We start from the raw sequence: 24,090 nt of genomic DNA, 5'->3' as shown, positions 1-24,090 counted from the left end.
GTTGGAGAAATGGTTGTGGGGCTGAAAAGAAAGGAAAGACAGAAGTGAGAAGCATTTTAGATTGAGAATTGACAGAGCACAGTGGCCTATGGATATGAGGGTCATGATGATGGGTGATCATTAAAGCAGGCTCATTAAGGGGGAGTCTACAGATACCTTCTCCATGTCATCCCAGTTGGTGATGATGCCGTGTTCAATGGGGTATTTGAGAGTCAGGATTCCTCGCTTGCTCTGAGCTTCATCCCCCACATAGCTGTCTTTCTGGCCCATTCCCACCATCACACCCTGCAATGCAAAGAGAAGAAAAGAGAAATGAATTGACTGACGGCTCCACACAGAGGGATTCAGGCACTGGAAGGTCTCTGAAGAAGGATAAGGATGGGAAAAACAGCTTTCTTCCCCTGGAAACAGGACAGCAGGAGACAGGATGGAGCAGATACCAGTGAGTGTGGAGGTGTCAGGAAGAGAAGGTGGAGGATTTCTTGTGGGTTGGCCTTTCTTCTTTCTCTTCAGACAATGTTGTTTTCTGAGACAAAACAAGCCCCACCCATACACTTCTTCCCCTCATCCTACTACACACAGGCACACACACACACAAATACACACACACACAAATTTGTATGTACCCTCCTCAAATCCCCTGTGCCTGCACTTTTAGATCTCCAAATCTTTGCTATTCTCTCCACCTGCTGAAATCCTTCTTATTCTCAGGTATTCCTTTTTCTGTGACACTTTTCCCTTCCTGTGAAATATTTTACCTCTATCACAGCCCATGATCTCTGACTAGTTAAGTGTATTTCTTCACAAAGTGTAAATTTCTTAAAGGCAGGAGGCTTGTTCAATTAATTTTTCCAAACCTAGCAACCCCCCAAATGTAAGCCAGACATAATAGTGTCATTGTGTGCCTGATGTATATTGGTTTTGGCCCTGGATATTTCTACTTAAAGGGTCCTGCTCTCTCAGTTAATCAGAAAAGAACTCCCTACACCTGGCATGCATGCACGCATGTGCATGCAGACACACACACACACACACACATACACACTCCCTTCCCCTAACCCCCAGCTCAGCAGGGTCTCACAGTGCAGCGCTTACTCCTAGTGGCTCAAAGCCTGGTATCCAGATGAGCACACACCTGGTGTCGAGGGCGGCCCACGATGGAGGGGAAGACAGCCCGGGGGGCATCATCTCCTGCGAAGCCTGCCTTGCATAGGCCAGAGCCATTGTCACACACGAGTGCGGTGGTCTCCTCTTCACACATGGTGTGAGTGGCCGAGTGAGCTGGGGACTGGAGCACCTTGCGGTTTGTGGGAGAAGAGAACTAGTCAGCCACTTGTCAAATCAGTTTGGAGACAGTTTCTTGGCTTTGGGGGCTGACCCTACCTGCAACCAGTTCCAGGAGGGACAGGCATGGGCTTGGCCTCCCACTCTCTGGCAGTTGAGCCTCTTCCCTTTACCCTGAATTGTGAATTGTGTCCCCCTAAAGATTCATGTTTAAGTCCTAACCCCCAGTACCCAGAAGATGACTGTATTTGGAGATAGGGTCTTTAAAGAGATAATTAAGTTAAAATGAGATTAATGCAATATGGCTGTCATCCAATATGAATACTCCAATAGGATGGGTGTCTTTATAAGAAGAGGAAATTAGGATCCAGATGCATGCAGAGGGTAGGCCACGGGAGGATGCAGTGAGAAGGTGACCACATACAAGCCAAAGAAAGAGGCTAGAAGTTCTGGAAGGACACCTAGCAAACCGATTATAGTGATTACCTCTGGGAGTAGAACTGGGAGAGGAAGTGCTGTGTTATATCTATAATATTTTAATTTTTTTACAAGGAGGCTGCATTTGTATATAGTTTATGTAATTAAAAATCACTAGCATAACATATCACTAAGGAAAAAATAGGCAGTGGTTATAGGTGAAATGTACACTCCTAAGGGTAGAAGCACCTTGACAAGGAAGGGGCACTCTGGGAGGAGAGAGGAAAAGAAGGAACTCCACGATGGGACTCACTGTATGCTGCCTTGACAGATGGGGACAACAGAGGATTCCCTCCCCCATGCCGAGATCCGAATTAGGATGGATGCAAACTAATGAAGAAATTAACTTTCCCAACATCTGCTGCATGCATTCTTTCTTTTTTTCTGCCGCCCTTCCTTCCTGTGTCTCTTTCCTTCTCTTTCTTTCTTTTGAGTTACAAACAGCAGCTGACAAATTCCTGGCATTTGGTGATGAAGGAGAAGCAACAGAGCCTCGGAGGATGGTGAGAGATTGCCTCCTAGCCTGGGAGGACCCAGTGGGGCGGGGCAGAAGTGGGGAAGGCCCCAGCTGAGGGGCTGAGGAGGCAGACTTCCAGAAGTCCAGAGAAAAGAGAAGTGCCAGGCACAGAAAGAGAAGGCGGGCTGAAGTTTTATCCGGAATGTGTGACCGCAGGTGCCTATGACATGGAGCGGGGAGAGGGGAACTTCTGAAACCTGTGATCCTGGTCCCAGATGGCCTCATGCAGAAGCTGGACAGAGAAGACTGTGACTGAAGCAGAGCGGAGACAGCACCACAGGCCTGAGAATGCGAGGTCTGAAGGCTAGGTAGACACTGAGCAGAGGCTTGTTAACATTTTCAAGAGTAAAACGAAGTCCTTCCCAGTTATATTCAAAGCAAGGCTCACACTAGGGGAGAGGCCTGCTGTGACTTCTTAAATCCAGCTTTGCCTCTGTCTCTGCTGATCCTTATGTCTCCCATGGTGCCAGTGATGAGTCCTCATTCTCTAAACCAGCCCACAAGGTCCAGAATAGGATATCCCTCCTGACAAAGCCATGTACTAAGCAGTAATACAATTTGGTATATTTGCAGCTGCCTCAGTCAGTGTCAATGAGGAGGCAGCGATATGTCGCAGGGCTCTACTCTCGACCGTTTCTCATGTGACATTTTTATAAATGAATGAAAATATAAAGCACAGGTTGATCAAGTTTTCAGATAAAACAGCTGGGAGAGAGTAATATTAAATACACTGGGTGAAAGAATAAAAATCCAAGAAGATCTCAAAAGGCAGAGAAAATGAGCTGAATCAAAAGAGTTTTTTTTTTTTGAGATGGGGTCTTGCTCTGTCACCCAAGCTGCAGTGCAGTGGCAAGAACACGGCTCACTGCAGACTCGACCTACCAGGCCCAAGCGATCCTCCCACCTCAGCATCCCCAGTAGCTGGGATCACAGGCATGCCCTGCTATGCCTAGCTGATTTAACATTTTTTTTCTGTAGAGACGAGGTCTCCCTCTGTTGCCCAGGCTGGTCTTGAACTCCTGGGCTCAAGTGATTCTCCTGCCTCAGCCTCCCAAAGTGCTGAGATTACAGGTGAGCCACCACACAAAGCCAAGGTTAAATTTAATGAAATGAATATGAATTCCTATATTGTGAGTTTCAATAACCAAACTCTGAAAGGTCTTGTGGCCAGGCACATTGGCTCACGCCTGTAATCCCAGCACTTTGAGGCAGGCGGATCACGAGGTCAGGAGATTGAGACCATCCTGGCTAACACGGTGAAACCCTATCTCTACTAAAAATACAAAAAAAAAAAAGGAAAAAATATTAGCCGGGCGTGGTGGAAGGCACCTGTAGTCCCAGCTACTTGGGAGGCTGAGGCAGGAGAATGGCGTGAACCCGGGAGGCAGAGCTTGAAGTTAGCTGAGATCATGCCACTGCACTCCAACCTGGGCTACAGAGTGAGACTCTGTCTCAAAAAAAATAAAAAGAAAAAGAAAGAAAGAAAAAAAGAAAGCTCTTGTTTAGCATCTGTGAGCAGGACTTGGCATCTTGTTGATCGTTAGCAGTGTGCTATGGCAGGGATAAAAGCTACCTCTGCCCTTAGCTGGGGTACTGTGTGTGGTTCTTGGGGCCACCCTTGCTGGCAAAGGTGTGGAGAAGTGGCTTCACAGTCACTGCTTGTGAGTGTCAAATTGTACTACTTTTCTGAAAGGGAATTTGAAAATACTTATTAAAAGCCTTAAAGATGTACACACCTTTTGACTCCCCAAAAGCACTTCTACGAATCTATCTTTGTGAAACAGTCATGGGTGAATGAAAAGATTTGGCCTGTTTTGACACCTTTGTTTAAAATGATCAAAATTAGGAACAATCTCAATATCAAAAAAAAAGTTACTGAATAATAAATAATTTGGCTTGTAAACTAATTACTGGAAGCCTCCATACAATGGAGAAACTAAAATATTTAATGCAATAGAAAAGGTGCAAGTTGCTTTGGTAGGTGAAACAGCAGTATGTTCAGTGTTCCCATTTTTGGTATAAATGGATATTTAATTTTAAAAAACATGGGGTTTTCCACATATATTATCTATTTAATCCTCAAAACAGCCCCGAGAGAAGATACCTTTAATTCCATCTCATAGATTTGGAAGCCAAATCTCAGAGAAGGTAAAGAACTTAGCCAGAGATCTCTTCACTGAGAAGAGGCTGGGAGAGGCAGGCCTGGCACCCACCGAGGACACTTCCCAAGCCTGAGATGTGCCTTCCTCACTACTTTGGGGAGCTGTCATAACTTCTCCATGTTTGGTGTTTTTGCTTCAGCCTGTCTGTCCAGAGCTGTTGGCAGCAAGCACCCTAAAACAAAAGGGTCTGTGTTCTTTTCTCTCTATGAAATGGAGTCCCTCCTGTGCCAGGGCCACGCCTAGATTTACTCTTTACAGCCCCAGCACCTAAGTGGGTGTTTAACACATAGGCGGTGCTATGGTTGGAATGTTTGTGCCCTTCAAAATTCATGTTGAAATTTCGTTACCAATTTTAGCAGCAGGGTTCTGCCCTCTTGAATGGACTAATGTCCTTCTCAGGAATGGGTTTTTTGTAAAAGGGCGAATTTGGTCCCTTCTCGCTCTCTCTTGCCCTCCTGCCACGTGAGGGCACAGCACAAGGCGCCATCTTGGAAGCAGACTCTGGGCTCTCACCAGACAGACACTGAATCTGCTGGTGCGTTGATCTTGGACGTCCCAGCCTCCAGAACTTTGAGAAATAAATTTCCATTGTTTATAAATAACCCAGTCTTATATATTCCGTGGTAGCAACAAACATGGATTAAGACAGTAGGTGTTCAATAAATATTGAATGACAATGTCGCCATCTGAGTGGCCCCCTCCCAGACCTGGTGTGCTCTGCCACCTGAGTCCCCACAGTCCAGCCTCATGATGGTTCAGTCACAAGGGCCTGACTTAGAATCACATGGGCAGTTTTCTCTCCAAGCTGGCCAGTGAACAGCAGTGCTGCCCTGCTCTAGCAGGTGGTCCACCTTGAGGGGAAAGCAACCTCCAAAGCGAGGAAGTAGCAAAAGAGGCAAAGCTGTGCTCCGACACTGTCTCCCTCTAGGGTCCCTCAGCGTCCGTCTCTCCTGTGTGACTTATGGTTCAAGCCCGTCTGGGTTTTCAGTGAGCCCTTTTGTCTCCCTCCCCAAACTCACTCCAGCGTTTCCCACACACAGAAAGAGGCAGAGCCTGGAATTTTGTTTCCAGTGCAGAGCAGCGGCTGAGACAAGCCACAAGGCGGCTTGAAGCTGTCAACAACGCTGTTCTGCAGCACTTCAGGTGGTTTGGAGTTTACTATTTTGAAGGCAAAATCCAATGTGAAGCGAGGGTGGGGAAGGCAGAGGGAAGGCAGGGGGGAGGGCTGGTAGAGTCGAGCCTCTGAAGGGCCCGTGCTGCTCTGAGAAGAAGGTGTTCACCTTGGAGCCAGACTCTTGTACTGTCTCTGCCAGGAGAAATTCTAAACTTTCCTCAGCTGCTTTCTGGTAATTTGTGGCTAGACTCGAGCATGTCAGCTGAACCAGAGCCAAAGTCACTGTGGTTTCCTGGGGTCACAACCGCTTCATGCTTGGCGGGGAGCAGAGAGTTGCTCTGGTTCCTTCAGCACAAATGACATCTGGGCTTCATTGAAGCTCTCACTGACTCAAGAACGAAGCTTTTATTCCCTTTGCCCCGAAGGTGGCCAGAAACCAAAGACATAATGAGTGCAAGTCATTTGCTCACTCACCCGTCTGTCTCCCTGGCCACCCCAAACACGACGTGAGGGGCAGAGCTGTTAAAATCCACCCACCCCAGTACCTAGAAGGAGACAAGTTTGGCTCTAGAAATCTTCTCACTGCTCCTTCCTTTACCCTCTTCTCCCTCCTGGTTCCCCCTTCCCACAGCCCAGTCCCTTTGTCCTTCCCTGGGCCTTAGTTTCCTCCGCTAGAACATGGAAATGATAGTATCTATCTCACAAGATGACGGAATGGAAATGAAGGTGCCGTAGACATTGTAAATGTAGGCAAATTCCAGCCTGTTTCTATATGGCCTGTATCTCAGGATGGTTTTTCCTTTCTGTTTTTTTAAATACTGGGCCTCACTCTGTCACCTAGGCATTGAGTCCAGTGGCACCATCAAGCTCACTGCAGGCTTGAACTCCTGAGCTCAAGGATCCTTTCTCCTCGTCCTAGGAGCTGGGATGACAGGCATGTGGCTGGCATGGTCACTACATTCTGCTAATTTCAATTTTTTTTTTTTTTTTTTTTTTAGAAACAGGGTCTTGCTATGTTGCCCAGGCTGGTCTCAAACTCTTGGCCTCAAGTCGTCCTCCTGCCTTGGCATCCCAAAGTGTTGGGATTACAGGTGCAAACACTGCACCTGGCCCTACATTTTCAAATGGTTGAGGAAAAAACAAAAGAAAAAAATATTTCATGACCCATGGAAATTAGGACATTCAAGTCTCAAGGTCTAATAAATAAAGTCTTACTGAAACACAGCCACACCCATTCACTTACATATTATCTATGGCTGCTTTTGTTACAATGGTAGAATTGAGTACTTGTGACAGAGACCTTCAGGCTCTGAAAGCCTAAAATATTTACTTTCTGGGCCTCATCAATCCCTGTCATCAAATGCTGCAAAGAATAATAATTCTTATTAATCTCTCTTACTCTTCTCCATCAAAACTTGCTCCCAGGATGAAGCCTGTCATATTGAAAGGAATTGAATGATCCGCTTCACACATCAATGACTATTGAAAGTTGAATTTATGTCCGTTCTCAAAGACATTTTCATTTTGACAGAAAGTGTTAGGCCTAAAAGGAGGGCCTCTGTGATGATGAGATTTCAAACAATAGCTGGGGACAGGTTTTTGGGTGAGGGCTTCAAGTGACATGTAAGCAGCTGCCTCTCTGCCTTTTATTATTTGCCTATGCGTATATACAAACCATCAGAAACGCTGGCAGAGAGAAATCATCTATGAAAAACACTGCCATGGTGGAAAATTCTAACAGCACCTCTAATTAACTTCGTGGTATCTTCACGAGGTTCATATATATACATGAGTTCAATTAAAAACAACTCTGTTGAGTAATATTTTGGATCCTCCAGAATCTGTCTCGGGTGCCTTCTCTTTTGGCTCTTACCTGGCCTTCCATTCACTCCCCTGGTTCTGCTCCTGTCCAGACCCCTCTCTTGAGCTCTAGGCCTGCAGAGCCTGCTGTGCATCTCCCCCACCAACCCCCCCACCCCGGCACCCCAACTCCACACCTCCAGGACTGCTCTCCTCATCACCAGCCTCCGCCTGGAGCTGCCCTCACAGACTCACACCACCCACCCTGAGCCCACGCCCAATGCCCTGGTGCCGCCCTCTTCCCTCTCAACCTATCACCAGCCCTTCTTTCTTCTACCTCCACGGCACCCATGCCACCAGCTCAGGACCACCGCATGCTGCAGTTGTGCTCTTGCCCTGTTCCAGTCCACTCTCCTCACAGCTGCCAAAGCAGCCCCTTCAACAGATACCCTCCAGATTAAAACCCTTCCATGGCTCCCCATAGCCTGATCCTTTAGAGTCTAAAGCTCTTGTAATCCAGCCCTGTTGACCCCTCTGAATTTAGTTTTACCTGATTCTTGCCTTGCCATCTAAATTCAGTGGAGTTGAGCCGCTTGAGTCCCAAAAACCATGCTCACTCTTTACCAGGACTACCTTACTTCAGGACCAAGCTGAGGCACCTCTTCCTCCAGGAAGTCTTCCCTGATAACTCCTGGGCGGAGTGATGGGCTCCTCCTGGGCTTTACCCCTTTCATGTACTTGTTTGCTCCATGGTTCTCATCTGTTTATCTGTCTCTTCCAGTAACTGCAGAAGCCTCTCCACTGTCCCTAAGGAGCAGGGACAGTGCCTGGCCCATAATAAGTGCTCAGTAAATGTTGGCAGAATGAACAAGGGGAAAGCGGAAAGATATCTTGCCCCAAGTTCATGATGTCACACGGCCCATCCCCTTTCTCAGGCCTGGCATGTAGGATCTTACTGTTCATTGCAGTTTCTCCAGCACCCATCCATCTCTGTCACAGGAAGCTCTGCCTCTTTTCAGCCCAAGAGTTAGTATGAGAGTCCAAACCCACATTCAGGTAATCAAAGTGAGCACTTAGAGCCTCCCTGTACAAAGTGTGGTCCCAGACCAGCAGCCTCAGCATCGCCTGGGAGCTTGTTAGGAATCCCAAGTATCAGGCCACATCTCGGCCTACTGGAATCAGAATCTGGGGTGGGGCATAGGGCAATCTATGTTTTAACAAGCCCTCCAGGTGATTCTGAAAGTTTGAGAACTCAGGGCGGGGCCCTGACAGCCTTGAGCTGAGTGCCATATATATGCATTCTCTCATTTAATCCTCACACCATCGCCAAGTAGATACTGTTATTCTTGCCCCCATTTTCCAGGTGAGGAAGCTGAGGTCGCTCAGTAACTTGGTTAGCCTGGCAGTCTGCCTTCAAGGCCTGCACCGCCACACCCAGCCTGCCTCATCTGTGAAGAGATGCTAGTGAGTTCTGATGCCAAACGTGGAAGTGGCCCCTTAATCTCATCTTCCTCTTAATTCTTTGTGCACGTGTGTCTGTGTGTGTTGGGTGGGTTGGGGAGTAATGACATCTGCAAATGGGTCACAGTTGGGTGTGAGTCTTTTGAATGAGTGGCTGAATGTCTCTAGGCCTCAATGTCCTCATCAGAGGAGGAGAATGAACTAGATGGGCCCCAAGGTCCTTCTACCCCAGAACCTCATGATGCCACAGGGCAAGTGGAATTTTCCCCATCCCCCAATGATCCTAGAGCCTTCAAGGACTGCAAAAACCCTCCATTCTCCTCAGCCAAGCACAAATCAGAGGACAGAGAGAGACCCAGGGGATCTGAAGAAAATACCCTCCCATTCCCAGCACAGACATTTCATGGACTAAACAACTCACGGACACCAGGACCACTGTTGGCTTTAACTCAAGTATTCTGAAAAGAAGCTGCTTTTCTGCAAAGTATATGATCCCCTAAAACAGCCTCCCAGACATTCTAACCCAAGACAAAGGACATCAGGATGTGGACCTTCACCGACCCCGGGGAGCAGGGCTAGTGCAGACTGCAGGCATTATATCCCACCAGCCCCTTCTGAGGCAGGGAGCGGTTCCAAGCTGCCCCTGCCCCAGGATGTCCCATGGCCAGCGATGCCTTTTCCCGGCAGGCTGCAGTATGTTCACAGGTGCCGCTTCCCACCAAGTGCCCTGGCATGTGATCTGGGCCAGCGCCACAGAAGTCAGGCCAATCTGGAGGCACCTCCCGCACCCAGGAGGCCAGGCAGCCCCGGAAAGGAAGAGGTGGCAAAAGCCGTACAGTACTCACCGAGGGTACGAGAGGTTCTTCTCCCAGTGACTGAGGGCTGGTGTGTCTTTGGCATGAATACCAGAGCAATATAAAACCCCAGAGGCGGATCTTCTTTAAACAAAGTCCCTAAAAAGGCCAGCTGACGGTGTGTTAGCAATATTACCATATAAGGTGGTTTTTTCAATAAATCGCCTTGGGGGTAGGGAAGGGGGTGGGTAGAGTGAATTATCATTTGAAAAATGTATGCAAAAGGACTCAGTGGCAACAGCCCCGGTGCTGGTAGATTTGTTCCTTTTATGCTGCACTTGCATAAACAAAACTCACAGCAGGCCTTATAAGTTGCCCAGAGTGAGACCAGATGCAGCTGTGCTCCTGGAGTGAGAACCATACCAAGAATGGCAGTGAGCCTCCTCCATCCACACCTCCCTCCTCAGGCCCTGCTGCGTGCCGCCCCTGGGCCTGCCTGGGACACCCAGGCAGTGTCCCCAGAACGGGTGCAATTATGCCTTGTCTGGTACAAGCCTGGGACCAATGAAAGCTGGAGAGAAATGCCATCTGTACCCAGGAAAGAAATCCTGTGTGCCTTACTCACCTGCTGCACCTTGGCACAAGCTCCTAACCCTTGAGCTGAGTTCTCTGAGGGTCTCAGGACACCTTAAGCTTCATTCTCTCTTGGGTTCTTCATGGATTTCCTCTACCAGTCTCTAAATATCGAGAATTACAGACTGAGGGACCTGCTTCAGGGTTGAGGCACACCTAACAAGACTCCTGGCCTGTAGGATTTTCCACAGTCCTGTGATTCTTGAGCTGCTGCTTCTTTTTTTTTTCTTTTATTTTTTTGAGACAGAGTCTCGCCCTGTCTCCCAGGCTGGAGTGCAATGGCACAATCTTGGCTCACTGCAACCTCCGCCTCCCGGGTTCAAACGATTCTCCTGCCTCAGCCTCCTGAGTGGCTGGGACTACAGGCACCTGCCACCACACCCAGCTAATTTTTGTATTTTTAGTAGAGACAGGATTTCACCATGTTGGCCAGGCTGTAGGATTTTCCTACAGGCCAGGCTGGTCTCGAACTCCTGACCTTGTGATCTGACTGCCTTGGCCTACAGGTGTGAGCCACTGTACCTGGCCTTCTTCTTCTTCTTCTTTTTTTTTTTAATTAGACAGAGTCTTGCTCTTGAACTCCTGGATTCAAACAATCCCTCCTCCTTGGTCTCCCAAAGTGCTGGGATTACAGGCGTGAGCCACCATGGCTGGCTGGTTCTTGCTCTTCTTTGTGTAATTCATGTACTCTCCCTAGGTAGCTTGTTCATTTCCCACATTAATCAGCTACCAGCTCTGTGGTATGACTTCAACTCCACATTCTCATGGTCCCCTCCCTCACCCCGATCCAGACTAAAATGATCAATTGCCTATTGGACATCCCAATCCAGATGACTCTCCGGCTCTTCAAACTCATCCTGTCTAAAACTGAGCCCTTCTTCCCTACCCTCAAAACTGCTGTGCCTCCTGCATTGCCAACTTCCAAGTCCATCCCCTCAGCCCTTCAAGCTAGAAGCCAGTCAGTCTAGAACCCTCTGTCTCCCTCATGCTCCCACAACCACCTGGTCACCACAGCCTGGTGCTCCCCCCATCAGAAATGCCCCTCAGCTCTGTGTCCTCCCTCCATCCCTGCTGGCCTGTGCTGCCTCAGGCTCCAGTCCTACCTGGCCTGGAGTGGGGCACAGTTTCCTGACTGGCCTCCCTGACTCTGCTCCGTCATCAACACAGAGGTTCCCAAAGCATGAGGACCACCAGAGTGCAGTGGCAGCGTGACATGGGAATGTGCTCACAATGCAGGTCTCAGGCGCCACCTAGCCCTATTGCAACAGAAACTCGGGGAGTGGGCCTCAGCCACCTGTGTCTCTCAAACTTTCACCACCCAGTGCCCAGGATACCCCCGCTTCAATAGAAGAAGCGTGCATTGCATCCTTGCTCAGCGCATAGGGACTTCCAGGTGGTTTTGGGTGGCCTGGTGCAATGGCTTGGTGCAGATCTGGCTTCCTCATTAACTGAAAATTGAGGCAGGAGAAGGTGTGAATGAGGAGTGTCCTCTGCTGAGACAGCCCAGAGGAAAGATTAAAAAAGGCTTTCCATGAGGACCTGCAGTTGTTCCCTGTCGACAAGAAACACTGTTGTCATTGCGAGATTCACTTACTCATCGTTTGATCACTGGCCTACGTGTTTAGTGCCTAAGTCTAAATTCCAGACCCTGTGGGAAGCTTCCTGAGCCTTTCAAGTTCCTAGAAAAACCCTCACTGGGGATTCTAGAGGGAAGAGGCTCCCTTTCCGGAGCTGTGCTGCATACAAGGTGGCAGTGGATGAGGTGTGAGCTGTTCCAGCATGGACAGAGTGCTCGCAGTCCCAACTGGCTGAGGCAGGTAGCTCAACACTAAGTGACAGGGTCATAAGCTCCCACTCTGATTCTCTCTTCTTGTGTGGGAATGAGGCCAGGGCAGGAACAGGGTGCCAATCTCCCTTGACCTGATCATGGGTCTAGAGGGGGCATCCTTTTCCTTCTCAGAGTAAGAGTTGCTTCACAGAGTGAGCTTTCTTCTAATCACTCAGCACCATGGTCAGGGTGCAGGTGGGGACACCTTGCCCTTATGGATATTCACCTCTTAGTTGGCACAGTCAGCCGATAAACAATGAAAAGCCTATAACAAAGGCACTGGTTGTGATCTGGGCTCCAAACAGCCCAGAGACCAGAAAGCAGGGACTAACTGAATAAACTGAAGCTCTGAGGAAATGTTTAGGGAGAGATCAGAAGGTGGGGGAGGTTACACCAGGTACTCGATTTTTTATATTTAACATGTTTTTCTGGTTTCAAAAATTCAATGCAAAATTTCAAAAAATATAAAAATGTGTATTTTAGAGAGCAAATGCTCCCTATAATCCCGCTTAGACCTAAGCCAGAGAAGACCACTGTTAACGGCAATAGGATACCTATTTAAAAAATATTTTTTCCAGATTTTTTCTAACATTTTAATATTATTTTACAAAAATGGGATTATGTCATTGCATATGTTTTTACAACTGTTCTGAAACTTGTCATGTTCTCTTAATAATACTCTCGGATGTCTTTCAAAATCAGTTCATGTAATTTTTAAAACTCTAACATCGTTTTACATAGTAGGATATATACCATAAATTATTTGACAAATATCCTATTGATGGGCTCTTGGGTCATTTCCAGTGTTTTTACTCATGCCAACATTGCTAACATTACTAAAAGTTTGTAATGTGCCTTTGTGCACATGTGGGAATATTTTCATATGGTAAATTTGTTAAAGTGGAATTCTTTGATTAAGTAAGCACATGTGAAATATTGATGGAACCTGCCAAGTTGTCTTAAAAAAATTTGTACTAGTTTATACTCCTGCCGGGAGAATATGAGGCCACCTCCCTCTTCATGTTATTAGACAATTAGCATTAATATGGGTTTTTTTTTCAGTACATTACATTTGTTTATTACATTTAGAAACATGTCAGTTTTCATAAGACTGGCCACCTTAGAACTGTTTGTTTTTTTCCCTAACTACAAAAGTAATATATGCAATGGTTAAAAAAAAAGAGGAAAATATACGAACTAGGTGTTCAAATCTTGAGCTGTTTCCTTGAGTGGGCAATTGTACAAATGAGCCACTCTGCTCCTCTGGCTCTCCTTGTGTCCAGACGAACCATGTGGATCATTGGCAATTACTCATCTTTTAAATGTTTCCTAATCAGGAAGGAGAAACTTAGTATCTTCTTGTTTTAAAATTATTATTATTATTATTGAGACAGGGTCTTGCTGTGTTGCCCAGGCTGGAGTGCAGTGGTGCAATCACATCTTACTGGAGCCTTGACGTCCTGGGCTTAGGTGATTCTCCTGCCTCAGCCTCCATAGTAGCTGGGATTACAGGCGTGTACCACCCTGCCCAACTAATTTATTTTTACTTTTATTTTTTTTAGAGACAGGGTTTCACCATGTTGCCCAGGTTGGTCTCGAACTCCTGGCCTCAAATGATCCAATGGCCTCAGCCTCCCACAGTGTTGGAATTACAGCATGAGCCACCGCACCCAGCCTAAAATGAAAATGTAAAATTATATGGTAACTAATGAGAATGAACATGTTTGGCCTATATTAACTTTTCTTTTCTCTCTCTCTTTTTTTTTTCTTTTTTGAGACAGAGTCTCCCTCTGTCACCCAGGCTGGAGTGCGGTGGTGTGATCTTGGCTCACTGTAACCTCTCTGCCTCCTGGGTTCAAGCGATTCTCATGCCTCAGCCTCCCTAACAGCTGGGATTACAGGTGTGCATCACCTTGCCTGGCTAATTTTTGTCTTTTTTAGTAGAGACAGAGTTTCACCCTATTGGCCAGGCTGGTCTGGAACTCCTGATCTCAGGTGATCCACCCGCCTCAGCTCCCCTGAAGTGCTAGAATTACAGGCATAAGCCACTGTGTCCAGCCTAACTTTTTTTTTTTTTTTAAATTTGTCTTTCTCTGAAAATGGCTGGTTACTGTTTATTTATTTATTTATTTTTCCTATTGGATTGTTCACCTTTATCTTCTTGAGTTATGAGAGATCTTTGTATATTATATCAGTGATATTATTAGCCTTTTGCCTAACACAAGTGTTGCAAATATTTTCCCCCCAGTTTAAACATTTGCCTTTCGATTTTGTCTGGTAGTATTTACCTTACTAAAGTTTAATCAAATGTCTTTCCTGTTTAGTCTCTGTTTTATAACATCCTTAGGAAGGCTGAGCACTTCTTTTTATACATTTTAACTTTTAAAAAATTGTAATTGTGGAAAACACATATAATATAAAATTTACAATACTAACCATTTTAAAATGTGTGGTTCTGTACTTTTTTTTTTTTTTTTTTTTTGAGATGGTGTTTCACTCCTGCTGTCCAGGCTGGAGTGCAATGGCGTGATCTCGGCTCACTGCAACCTTTGCCTCCCGGGTTCAAGCGATTCTCCTGCCTCAGCCTCCTGAGTAGCTGGGATTACAGGCACCCGCCACCACGCCCAGCTAATTTTTGTATTTTAGTAGAGATGGGGTTTCACCGTGTTGGCCAGGCTGGTCTCAAATTCCTGACCCCAAGTGATCCACCTGCCTCTATCTCCCAAAATGCTGGGATTACAGGTGTGAACCACCGCGCCCGGTGGTCCTGTACTATTAAGTATATTCACATTGTTTTTTTTTTTTTTTTTTTTTTTTTTTTTTTTTTTTAGTAGAGACGGGGTTTCACCATGGTCTGGATCTCCTGACCTTGTGATCCGCCCGCCTCGGCCTCGGCCTCCCAAAGTGCTGGGATTACAGGCGTGAGCCACCGTTATACAACCAGTCTCCAGAACTTTTTTATCTTGCAAAACTGAAACTGTATCCATTAAACAACTCCTCACTTTGCCCTCCCCTAGCCCCTGGCAACCGCTCTTCTGCTTTCTGTCTCTGAATCTGACAACTCTGAGTACCTTGTAAGAGTGGAGTCACACAGTGTTTGCCCTCAAGGTTCATCCATGCTATAGTATGAGTCGAAATTTCCTTGCTTTGTATTTATGTAATTTTATTTTTCAGAGACAGGGTCTTACTTTGTCACCCAGCCTGGTGTGCAGTGGCGTGATCATAGCTCACTGCAGCCTCAAACTCCTTGGCTTGAGCAATGCTCCTGTCTCAACCTCCCAAACAGCTAGGACTATAGGCATGTTCCACCACACCCAGCTAATTTTTTAAAAATTTTAATTTTTGTAGAGACGGTGGGAGGGGGCATCTCAATATGTTGCCTAGGCTGGTCTTGAACTCCTGGCTTCAAGCGATCCTCCCACCTGTGTCTCCCAACGTGCAGGGATTACAGGCGTGAGCCAATGTGTGGCCTCCTTCCTTTTTAAAGCGGAATAATATTTCATTGTATCTGTATAACACATTCTGTTTATTCATTCATTTATTGAGTGACACTCGAAGTCCTTTCACTTCTTGGCTATTGTGAATAATGCCACTATGAACATGGATGTACAAATAGCTCTTTGAGACCCTGCTTTTACTTCTTCTGGGTATACACCCAGATACAGAATTGCTAGACCATCTGATAATTTTCTTTTTACTTTTTTGATGAAGTGCCAAATGGTTTTCTATAGGGACCACATAATTTTCCATTTCCACCAACAGTGGTGTACAATGATTCCAATTTCTCCACATCCTTGCCAACACTTTGTTATTTTTAGGGTTGTTTTTTATTTTTTTAAAGTAGCCATCCTAATGGGTGGCTATTTTAAAAACATTGTATGTGAGCATGTTTTAATTAAACAGACTTTTTTTTTTTTTTTTTTTTTGAGATAGAGTCTCGCTCTGTTGCCAGGCTAGAGTGCAATGGTGTGATCTCAGCTCACTGCAACCTCCACCTCCTGGGTTCAAGCGATTCTCCTGCCTCAGCCTCCTCAGTAGCTGGGACTGCAGACGCATGCCACCCTGCTAATTCTTGTGTTTTTAGTAGAGATAGGGTTTCACCATGTTGTCCAGGATGATCTCAATCTGTTGACCTCATGATCCACCTGCCTCAGCCTCCCGAAGTGCTGGGATTACGGGCGTGAGCCACTGCGCCCAGCTCAGACTATTTTTTTTTTTAGAGTAGTTTTAGGTTCACAGAAACATTGAACAGAAAGTATAGAGAGTTTCCATTATGCCCAACACCAACACACTCTCAGCTTCCTCCACTATCAAAGTCCTACACCAAAACGGTTCATTTGTTACAACCAATGAACCTTCATTGACACATCATTATCACCCAAAGTTCATAGTTTGCGTTAGGGTTTGCTCTTGGTGTTGTACATTCAATGGGTTTTGACAAATGTATAATGCCATGTATCCACCCTTATACTGTAGTGTCATACAGAGTAATTTCACTGACCATTATTCATCCTTTCCTCCCCACAACCACTGGCAACCATTGATCTTTTTACTGTCTCCATAGTTTTGCCTTTTCCAGAATGCCATATAATTGAAATCATACAGTATGTGGCCTTTTTAAGGTTGACTTCTTTTACTTAGCAGTAGGGATTTAAGTTTTCTCCATGTCTTTTTATGGTTTGATATTTTATTTCTTTTTAGTGCTGAATGATGTTTCATTGTTTGGATGTATTACAGTTTACATATCCACTCACCTACTCAAGGACAGCTTAGTTGCCTCCAAGTTTTGGCAGTTATGAATAAAGTTGCTCTAAACATCCTTTTGGGCTGGGTGCAGTGGCTCACACCTGTAATCCCAGCACTTTGGGAGGCTGAGGCAAGCAGATCACCTGAGATCAGGAGTTTGAGACCACCCTGGCCAACATGGCGAAAACCCATCTCTACTAAACATACAAGATTAACTAGGTGTGGTGACACATGCCTGTAGTCCTAGCTACTCAGGGGGCTGAGGCAAAAGAATCGCTTGAATCTGGGAGGCAGAAGTTGCCATGAGCCCAGATCGCACCAATGCACTCCAGCCTGGGTGACAAAGACAGACTCTGTCTCAAAAAAAAAAAAAAAAAAAAAATCTTTTGCAAGTTTCTGTGTTAGCATAACTTCTCAACTCATTTGGGTAAATACCAAGGAGTGCAATTGCAAGATCTTCTGGGAAGAATATGTTTAGTTTTGTAAGAAACTTCCAAATTGCCTTTCAAAGTAGCTGTACCATTTGGCATTCCCACCAGCAATGAGTGAGAGTTCCTGTTGCCCCACATCCTCATGGTTTTGATTTGCATTTGAGCATTTCAATATAACAACATTTTTTTTCCACTTGACAGTCATTGATTTTTAATTTCTTCAAGGGAAGAAAATAGCAAATATTTATTCAGAAACTTTTAAAAATAAACGTTTGTCATTTTACTTTTGTCAAAATAAAAATTATTTTCATATGATCTAAAAAGAATACTCATTCAAAAAACTTCAGGAATAAGACAAATAAAGTAGAAAAAAATTCCCACCATCATGATAACCACTTTGAACTTAAATCTTTCCAGACATTTTCAAGATATATACACATTTAGAAAAATTGTATCAGGGCCAGTGGCTCATGCCTGTAATCCCAGCACTTTGGGAGACTGAGGTGGGAGGATTGCTTGAGGCCAGGAGTTCAAGACCAGCCTAGGCAAAATAGTGAGACCCTGTCTCTACAAAAAAATAAAATAAAATAAAAATAAAAATTAGTTGGGTGTAGTGGTGTGGATCTGTAGTCCCAGTAACCTGGGAGGCTGAGGCAGGAGGAGCTTTTAAGCCCAGGAGTTCAAGCCTGCAGTGAGATATGATTGTGCCACTGCACTCCAGCCTGGGCCTCCCAAATCGCTGGGATTACAGGCATGAGCTACTGTGCCCAGCCTCTTATCTGCTTTTTATTTCAACTGTTCTAGTGTTAAGCTGTACTGGTGATAGCCTTCTCTCATTGGCCACTCCAGGCCATCTCCTTCAGGGACCCCTGACCACACAATTACTTGTTTAAAGTTCCTCCATTTACTTCTCATATCAATAAAGAAAAACGAAGACCTCTAGTTGATAATGTCAAATTCAATCTTTAGCTTTCTCTTCAATCCATGACTGACTAAAAGTTTTGTTTCTGAGGATGATTTTCATCTGGATAAAAAACAAACTTCTTGGTCATTAGAGAAATGCAAGTCAAAACCACAATGAGATACCATCTCATGCCAGTTAGAATGGTGATCATTAAAAAGTCAGGAAACAACAGATGCTGGCAAGGATGTGGAGAAATAGGAACACTTTTACACTGCTGGTGGGAGTGTAAATTAGTTCAACCATTGTGGAAGACAGTGTGGTGATTCCTCAAGGATCTAGAACCAGAAATACCATTTGACCCAGCCATCCCATTACTGGGTATATAACCAAAGGATTATAAATCATTCTACTATAAAGACACATGCACACGTATGTTTCTTGTGGCACTATTCACAATAGCAAAGACATGGAACCAACCCAAATGCCCATCAATGATCGACTGGGTAAAGAAAATATGCCACATATCCACTGTGGAATATTATGCAGCCATAAAAAAAAGAATGAGTTCATGTCCTTTGCAGGGACATGGATGAAGCTGGAAACCATCATCCTCAGCAAACTAACAGAGGAACAGAAAACCAAACACTGCATGTTCTCACTCATAAGTGGGAGTTGAACAATAAGAACACATGGACACAGGAAGGGGAACATTACACACCAAGGCGTGTTGGGAGGTGGGGGACAAGGGGAGGGAGAGCATTAGGACAAATACCTAATGCATGTGGAGCTTAAAACCTAGATGACAAGTTGATAGATACAGCAAACCACTATGGCATGTGTATACCTATGTAACAAACCTGCACGATCTGCACATGTTGTCCCAGAACTTGTAAGGTAAAAACAAACAAAAAACTTCCCAATAGCTATGGTTGTTCCTAAAATGAATCCCAAGGTAAACAAGAAGGCAGCAAATGCGGTGAATCCAGGCGGAAGAACTGAAAGAGGATCTCTCCAGACTGCACTTGTGTCAGTGTTTAGTGTGTTCCCTCCAAAGAAGAGCCGATTACAAAGCTGTGTGTACACAGTCAAAATAAAAATGAAAGCAGCATGGATACAAGCCAGAGGTGCTAAAAGAAGGAACAGAGTGAACGAAGTATGATTTTGGTAACCGTAATCGTTGTGAATGTGTGATGAAATTCACACTTCCTCCAGTTGTATGTAAGGACTGATTTCACAATACAGAGTCAATCAGGGCCACTGCAGAACATATTGCTGTAACCCCAAGGGCTGTGATGGGACCCTCTCTTTAATTCTTGGAGATTTTCAAACTTGATAACTGAGCCAAATGTATGCATTTTGGCAAGGAAGAATGTCTTCCTACTTTTAAAGAATTAGAGATTTCTCTTTTCTGTGCACACATTTCCATGTGCCACAAGTCCCAGTGTGTTCTTTAACTGTCATGCCTTCAAGTTGTGACATGTTAACATGGATTATGCCATTTTCACCGTGAAGCACTCAAAGCTGTTTATCTTAAGTAGGAGAATCAAGTATCTTGGTTTGAAACCCAACCTCGGTCTGGTCCCTGGTGCCCACTCCTCAGCCATGGCATACTTGGGGGCTAGAAGAGGCCAGGGCTCACCAGAACAGATTTTCTCCTCTTTGGCTGACTCCATCATGAACACCTCAGGCCAGAGTAAGCAGAAAGCAAATCTTGGTTTCCAGAGGCCGGAGTGCAGGACCCACGTGTCTCCTGCCGGCGTGCTTGCTGTGACTTGGCAATAAAGTATTGTACAATTAAGATATGTACATTTTTTTTTAGATATAGTGCTATTGCACAGTTAACAGACTACAGTGTAGTGTAAACATAACTTTTATATGCACTAGGAAGTCAAAACAAAAAAAATGGGTGCAACTTGCTTTACTGTGGTGGTCTGGACCCAGATATTCAGTATCTCCGAATGTTTAGCTTGTCTGAACACCGCTCTCCACTTTCCAAGTGTTCTGAGCCTTGGGTGGCTTGGGAGGTGCCCCAAGATCCGGGCTCCAGTAACCCCACTTCTCCTATTATCAGGCAGTCTCTCACTCCCACTCCCATACTTCCCGGCAAGCACTTGGGCATGTGTTTCCCAGCCTCCCTATCTTGGGAGATGGGAGAAGCTGGGGATGGTGGTGATGGGGAAAAGTGGGGCTGGAAGCCTCCCCACGGGATGGTTCTTTTAAAAGTCAAGCTCTACCGAACACTCAGGCCTGCCTACCCAGAAGGGTAGCTTTTATTTTTTTATTTTGGAGACGGAGTCTTTCTCTGTCACCCAGGTTGCAGGACAGTGGCCCAATCACGGCTCACTGCAGCCTTGACCTCCTTGGCTCAAGCGATCCTCCCACCTCAGCCTCCCGAGTAGTTGGGACTATAGGTGCAAACCACCATGCCTGGCTACTTTCCGTATTTTTTGTAGAGACTGGGTCTCACCATGCTGCCCAGGCAGGTCTCAAACTCCTGGGCTCAAGTGATCCTCCTGCTACAACCTCCTAAAGTGCTAAGATTACAGGTGTGAGCCACCATGCCTGGCCAAGGGTGTCTTTTAAATGGAAGTAGGGATTGGGCACAGGGGCAACTACTGGACTTAGGCCTTATTTCTATTATTGTTATTATATTATCCATAGTTGTCATGTATTGAGTTGTGTCTGCATCTGCAAATCGTACTGAGCTTAGCTATGTGTATGCATTCTTATTTAATCCTGTTTTTGTTTTTTTTTTTTTTTTTTTTGAGACAGTCTCACTCTGTCGCCCGGGATGGAGTGTAGTGGTGCAGTCTCGACTCACTGCAATCTCTGCCTCCCAGGCTCAAGCGATTCTCCTGTCTCATCCTCCGGAGTAGCTGGGATTACAGGTGCCAGCCGCCATGCCCAGCTAATTTATGTATGTTTTCAGTAGAGACAGAGTTTCACCATATTGGCCAGGCTGGGCTGGAACTCCTGACCTCAAGTGATCTGCCCACCTCGACCTCCCAAAGTGCTGGGATTACAGGCGTGAGCCACTGTGCCTGGCCTAATGCTGGTATTATTTACATTTTAAAACGTTGAAGACTGTGAGACCAGGGAGGTCAATTTACTTTTTGAAGTCACACAACCAGTAAGTGAGGAAGCCAGAAATCTCCCCAGTCAGTCTCACCCCTGCATCTGCCCTCATAAGCTTGGCATTATGCCTCCCCTAGCACTGAGGGAGAAAGCTCTACTTGCAACCCGGTGTTAGCTGAGAACTATTAAAATCATCACTTGCAGTGTTCTGAAGGCGAAGTTCTCATGGAACGTCACGCAAATAACTAAGAATCAGTTTTAGTTCCAAAATGTTACTGCGAATGTGGGTCCTCCTTTCCATACATTTGGTTTAAGACGGATTTTTGGGTAACCAAAAATAACCTTTAACAAGTCCAATGAAGAAGCTGTGAAAAACCAAGATAGGAAGAGGCCACTCAGGACTTCATCAAAGTTACAGTTTATCCTACATTTTTCATCGTATTTATTTATTTAGTTTTTTTGAGACGGAGTCTCCCTCTGTCGCCAGACTGGAGTGCAGTGGTGCGATCTTGGCTCACCGCAACCTCTGCCTCCTGGGTTCAAGCAATTCTCCCCCCTCAGCCTCCTGAGCAGCTGGGATTACAGGCACGTGCCACCACGCCAGGCTAATTTTTGTATTTTTAGTAGAGATGGGGTTTCACCATGTTGGCCAGGCTGGTCTTGATCTCCTGACCTCGTGATCAGCCCGCCTCAGCCTCCCAAAGTGTTGGGATAACAGGCATGAGCCACCGGGCCCAGCCTTTCACTGTCTTAAAAATACTTTACTTCAATACATTGTGGTAAGAATTGAATCTGGCTGATAGATCTCTGGCAACAAAGGCGGACTCTGGAAGCTTTCTGAGTTATTCTGGAAAGTGGGTTTGTGTGTGGCCCAATGCTGAGTAACACCTAGGAAGTTCACTTCCTCCAGCTCTTACAAAACGGGGTCAACTGCCCCAAGTTTTATAAATATGAGGCGAGTCTCTGACTAGAACCCAGTTATGGTCCTTCGCTGCCCAGGCAATTTTAAAACTTGACCCTAATCTAAAGCACCCACGTAGAACTTTCCGCCTCTAGAGTTGTCAATGCTTCTGAATCATGAGCTCCAATCCTCAGGTGTATTGATTGCTTTATTTATTTATTGTGTTCATTTTTATTTTATCACTCTATGGACTTGGCTTTGGCTAGACACAGAGTCCAGTTTATCTTGCCTTCAATAAGGACATCCTGTATCTCCTCTAACTCAAATGAAAAGTCTATTTGTTTATTGGCCATTCTACCCAAATTCCATGCCAGCTTTTTAACAAATGGTATAAATTGGGATTCTCAGATCAGCATTTGACATAAGGAACAGATGAGCTTTAAATAATAATTCCACAATAGGCTGCTACTGCCATAATTTTTGCCTTATGGTAGTAAGAATAATATCAAATCATTTGCAACTTTTATTGACCTATCCTCAGCTATGGGCCATGGACGAATTGACCGGGCACTGCCCTTCTGCTTCATGGGTCAGAGCTGTGGAACAACTTTCCTGAGGGCTGATCCAGGCTGAGCTCTGACACCATGTACTTTTCCACTCATAAAAACAAAAACAAAACAAAACAAAAAAAACCCGATGCCATCTTTGGATAAGCTGGTTGCATAGCCTCCCTTGCTATTAAGGGGAAAAAGAAAAAAAAAGAGGCTGGGCATAATGGTTCATGCCTATAATACCAGCACTTTGGGGAGGCCAAGGCGGGAGGATTGCTTGAGGCCAGGAGTTTGAGACCAGCTTGGGTAACATAGCAAGACTCTGTTTCTACAAAAAACTTAAAAGATTAGCCAGGCGTGGTGGTGTGCATCTCTAGACCCAGCTACTCGGGAGGCTGAGGCCGGAGGATCACTTAAGCCCAGGAGGTCGAGGCTACAGTGAGCTATAATAGGGCTACTGCACTCCAGCCTGGGTGACAGAGGAAGTCCTTCCTCAAAAACAAACAACTCTTCCCCCCAAAAAACACCAGAAAAACAAAAACCGCACTCACACAAAAGAAAAATAAATATTCTTTCTTACTCTGATGATATAGTTTAATTTTCTCGGACAGGGAATGGTTTGTATATACAGCAGAAGCTACTAGCCAATTATGGACAGAAAGAAAGGCTACAGATCAAAAACGTTTGATGCTAGTTGTTACCTAGGTAGGTATTCCAAGTTCGTAAGTAAGGAGACAACCACACTGTCTGAAATTCAATTCCCTAAACTTGCTTATACAGAAACTTTTGTGGTTACTGCAAGCTCCTTCTTCACTATAAAGTGGGAATCCATTTAGTATGTGGACCTATGGGCTCTGTTCTTCCATCTTGGTGAGCCGTGTTAAAACAAAACAAAAATGTGTTAAAAGTTGAGAGCCTCATATCTTACTCAGCCACCAATAAAGAATGGCAGCTGCACCCCAGGCACTTGCCAAAGATTACAATTCTGAGCTCACTGCCACTAAATATTTATTAAAATGTTAGTGCAGGGAACAACCCAGAGTTGTTTAAAATGCATGCAGTCCACCTGAGCTCCCAGATACGACGAAATCCATCCGTAGGCTAGGTCCAGTTAGCAGACAACCCAGTGTCTCAGCTGGACTATGTTGCCTTCCCCACACCCACCACAGTTTCAGTAGAATTACATTCACCATATCTTGTGCCTTAGTGAGACTCCATCATTTCTATGGGAAAACAGAACCCCTCTACCGGATGTTGGGTTTGTTATGCAAATTATTTATTATGTCATCCATCCTACGGCCCATCCATGGTGGAAATGTAAGTAATCATGGTTTACATGTTTTGCTTTATTGCTGAATTCACTTTGTTGCATACTTGATTTCTAGATTCCTTTTCCCCACTTTCAATTTATT

General features: G+C 45.3%; 1 protein-coding gene across 1 annotated transcript in view; it reads right to left on the bottom strand.

The window, feature by feature from the left end:
* ACTG2 (actin gamma 2, smooth muscle) overlaps positions 1-11,399 on the bottom strand; it is a 28,974-nt gene extending 17,575 nt beyond the window's left edge. The window contains exons 1-5 of the mRNA XM_003908824.4: positions 11,346-11,399; positions 10,235-10,346; positions 9,661-9,768; positions 1,136-1,297; positions 157-285 (exon numbers count right to left, since the gene is read on the bottom strand). Of these exons, the coding sequence (XP_003908873.1) occupies positions 157-285; positions 1,136-1,261 (255 nt within the window). The 5' untranslated portion in view covers positions 1,262-1,297; positions 9,661-9,768; positions 10,235-10,346; positions 11,346-11,399. The remainder of the gene's footprint in view (positions 1-156; positions 286-1,135; positions 1,298-9,660; positions 9,769-10,234; positions 10,347-11,345) is intronic.
* Positions 11,400-24,090: the final 12,691 nt, after the last annotated feature.

Source organism: Papio anubis, chromosome 14 (genome assembly GCF_008728515.1).
Source record: "Papio anubis isolate 15944 chromosome 14, Panubis1.0, whole genome shotgun sequence".
Lineage (NCBI taxonomy): Eukaryota > Metazoa > Chordata > Mammalia > Primates > Cercopithecidae > Papio > Papio anubis.
The sequence above is the reverse complement of the archived record's forward strand: the minus strand, read 5'-3'. Positions and strand labels throughout refer to the sequence as shown.